This window comes from Limulus polyphemus, unplaced genomic scaffold, assembly GCF_000517525.1.
Source record: "Limulus polyphemus unplaced genomic scaffold, Limulus_polyphemus-2.1.2 Scaffold5489, whole genome shotgun sequence".
Taxonomy (NCBI): Eukaryota; Metazoa; Arthropoda; class Merostomata; order Xiphosura; family Limulidae; genus Limulus; species Limulus polyphemus.
In genome coordinates, this window is record NW_013671099.1 from 44,054 (window position 1) to 47,530 (window position 3,477).

The 3,477-nt window shown below is 37.6% G+C and overlaps 1 protein-coding gene across 1 annotated transcript in view; it reads right to left on the reverse strand.

The window, feature by feature from the left end:
• The window catches only part of LOC111089186 (neurotrimin-like), a gene marked incomplete at its 3' end in the record, with an annotated part of 43,593 nt that extends 42,802 nt beyond the window's left edge, over window positions 1–791 (reverse strand). The window contains exon 1 of the mRNA XM_022401201.1: window positions 719–791. Within this exon, the coding sequence (XP_022256909.1) occupies window positions 719–779 (61 nt within the window). The remainder of the gene's footprint in view (window positions 1–718) is intronic.
• Window positions 792–3,477: the final 2,686 nt, after the last annotated feature.

Consider the following 3,477-nt stretch of genomic DNA (forward strand, 5'->3'; position numbering starts at 1 on the left):
TCAAATGTATATATATATTAACATGAAACTTTCTAAACATGAATATACTTTTATCTATAATAAGCACATATTATATATATAATGTTTCTTAAACAATGTTGACACTTTGTTTAATCTACAATACGCACATATTGTCTATATGGTGATTCTTAAACAATGTTGACACTTTGTTTAATCTACACTACGCACATATTGTCTATATGATGTGTCTTAAACAATGTTGACACTTTCTAAACAATAACTTTGTTTAATCTATGATACGCACATAGTGTCTATATGATGTTTCTTAAATAATGTTGACACTTTCTAAACAATAACTGATTAATCTATGATAGGCACATAGTGTCTATATGATGTTTCTTAAACAATGTTGACACTTTATAAACAATAATTGTGTTTAATCTACAACACGCACATATTGTCTATATGATGTTTCTTAAACAATGTTGACACTTTATAAACAATAACTTTGATCAATCTATGATACGCACATAGTGTCTATATGATGTTTCTTAAACAATGTTGACACTTTATAAACAAGAATTGTCTTTAATCTACAACACGCACATACTGTCTATATGATGTGCTTTTTCGACATTTTATAAACATTAACGTTTGTTGATCTATAATTAGCATTTATTGCTTATATGGTGTCTTGTTATAAGTCAATACTTAATTCTACTAATGATATGATTGTTGTATGGTTCTATACTGATACCTGATGAGGAATACGGTTTTTGTTTATGTCTATAACTCCCACCTCGTTGAATTAGATACATTCGGGTAGTGTCGATCCATAATTCTTTTAGCGTGGATAATTTAGAAAGATCTCATTAACCTCACAGACCTCCCTCCCCCCCTCACACACGAGAATAAAACAGTTGATCGATGTGTAGTTGTTACAAGAAACAATGGCAACGCTGACTCTACACCCCTAGTGCCACATCAACGTGCACTTTCCCATTCCATCTCGTGGAGAAGGCAACCAGCGGATGGAAAGTTACGGTCGATGCGCCACAGCAGGCTTTCTTTTCCTTCCCATCAGCTCCAAGTCTCCATTCCTAGCAATCGCGGATGTAGTCATCAAGGCTTCACAAATGTCGGTTCCGAATTCTCATCTCCATCTTTTGCTTTTTATGTTATATAATACGAAACACTTAAGCAAGAAATGAGACATAGCTAAACACGTTTATATCTTCCTACTGATGAGTCATCATCCAATGAATGAGTCTGGAAAATACTTTAAAATTACCCCACAGTTAAGCATTTATTACTCTAGAATTTCATAACAGTCAAACAAGATTCATTGTTGTCGGTAACACGAGACACTGTATTCTCGACAACAGGACGATATGTAAACAGTTAGAATACTAATAAGTAATATTACGTCTTTTGTTGTCGTAAAACACAAACACACACACACACACATATATATATATATACACGCTATTTCGTGTGTTTGTCTCAGAACTTTCACGCAAGCCTACACAAAGGTTATCTGTGTATGACCGTCCCAAATTATGAGCTGACAGACTGTCACTCTTATAACGCACTCACGGACTCAAAAGTGCGAAACACGTTTTCGTGGAAACGGTCGCAAGCTACTAATCCTTGAATTTTCATTTCGTAGGTCACGCTCGGCTCTCATGAAAGCTCTCTCTTACAAACACACATGTATTTATATCTTTTAGCAGACAAGCTAATCTGTGTATATTATTAGCCACTCCATTACAGTATTTTCCCCTTTTACATGAATGAACAAAGAACTTTCCACCACATTCTGCTAACTATTGGAAGTCCGTTTTTAAACGTCATGAATAAAACCTTTAGTTTTTTGTATACGCAGACCTGGAGGTCTTATCTTACATCGTTATATTTTTGTGTTAGTTTCAGAGTTTTATATTTATTACTTACATTTGAAGTGATCTTACTTTACACGAACTTTGCAATACCTCGGAGCTTATCTTTCAGGCCTAGCAATGGAGGGATATCTTACTTTGCGTGAGCTTGGAGATATCTCAGAGCTCATCTTTTAGGCCTAGCTATATAGGAATGGAATGTAGGCCAGCATGTCGAGAAATCTTCCCAGGAATATTTTGTCTGTTGTGTGTTGCAGGCGGTTGTTGTTGTTGTAACCAGGAACATCAACATCGCATTTCAAACAGATGTTGCCCTCCTGTGGCTTAGGAGTGTGTCTGAGGGGTGTATCTTCAGTATTTCACTAAATGTTGTAACGAGTAAAACCACATTATTAATATATGAACTGTATAGAAGCAAGTGGATAATTTGAGGAGGTGCGAGTTGGCTCTGTGGTAAAGATCTGGGTTGGCTCTGTGGTAAAGATCTGGGTTGTGTTGGCTCTGTGGTAAAGATCTGGGTTGGCTCTGTGGTAAAGATCTGGGTTGGCTCTGTGGTAAAGATTTGGGCTGGCTCTGTGGTAAAGATCTGTGTTGGGTTGGCTCTGTGGTAAATAACTGAGTCGGGTTGGCTCTGTGGTAATGATCTGGGTTGGGTTGGCTCTGTGGTAAATAACTGAGTCGGGTTGGCTCTGTGGTAAAGATCTGGGTTGGGTTGGCTCTGTGGTAAAGAACTGGGTTGGGTTGGCTCTGTGGTAAAGATCTGGGTTGGGTTGGCTCTGTGGTAAAGATCTGGGTTGGCTCTGTGGTAAAGAACTGGGTTGGGTTGGCTCTGTGGTAAAGATCTGGGTTGGGTTGGCTCTGTGGTAAAGATCTGGGTTGGCTCTGTGGTAAAGAACTGGGTTGTGTTGGCTCTGTAGTAAAGATCTGGATTGGGTTGGCTCTGTGGTAAGTAACTGGGTCGGGCTGGCTCTGTGGTAAAGATCGGGGTTAGCTCTGTGGTAAAGATTTGGGTCGGGTTGGCTCTGTGGTAAAGATCTGGATTTCGGATCTGACGAACCGGGTTCGAATCCTTGTGACACGACAAAATGTTCCACGCACTTTAAACTGTGAGTTCGTTATAAGAGTAACAGTCAAACTCTTAGCGTTGATGGTGGGCGCTGCTGATTGGCTACCTTCTATCAGGTCAGTAGTTAAAAGTTATAAAAGGTAGCATATAGCCTTAGTAGCTTGATCATAAACGTAAAATAAGAACATGGTAATCTGAGGGTTTGGGGATAATATACAAATAATTCAAACGCGCGCTTATTATTGTGGTAACATTATTTAAACTAAGGATTTCATTGTTTTCGTCTAACGACGGATTATCAATGTATGGGTTTTTCTAAGTATTTGGCTAACAAAGAATATGAAATCAAGGTATTTAATGCACAAAATAAACTATTTGAACAGTTTTAAATTATAATGTGGCAGCATTTTGTGTCTGTTACATAACTGTAACCTCCTCCTTTCAATTTTGGATAAATAATCTCAAATGTTACTAAATTAACTCAGTTTGCTTTTAATTTTTCGATTGTTCTAACACAGAAACAAGTATGCATCCCTGATAAAAACAAGTAAA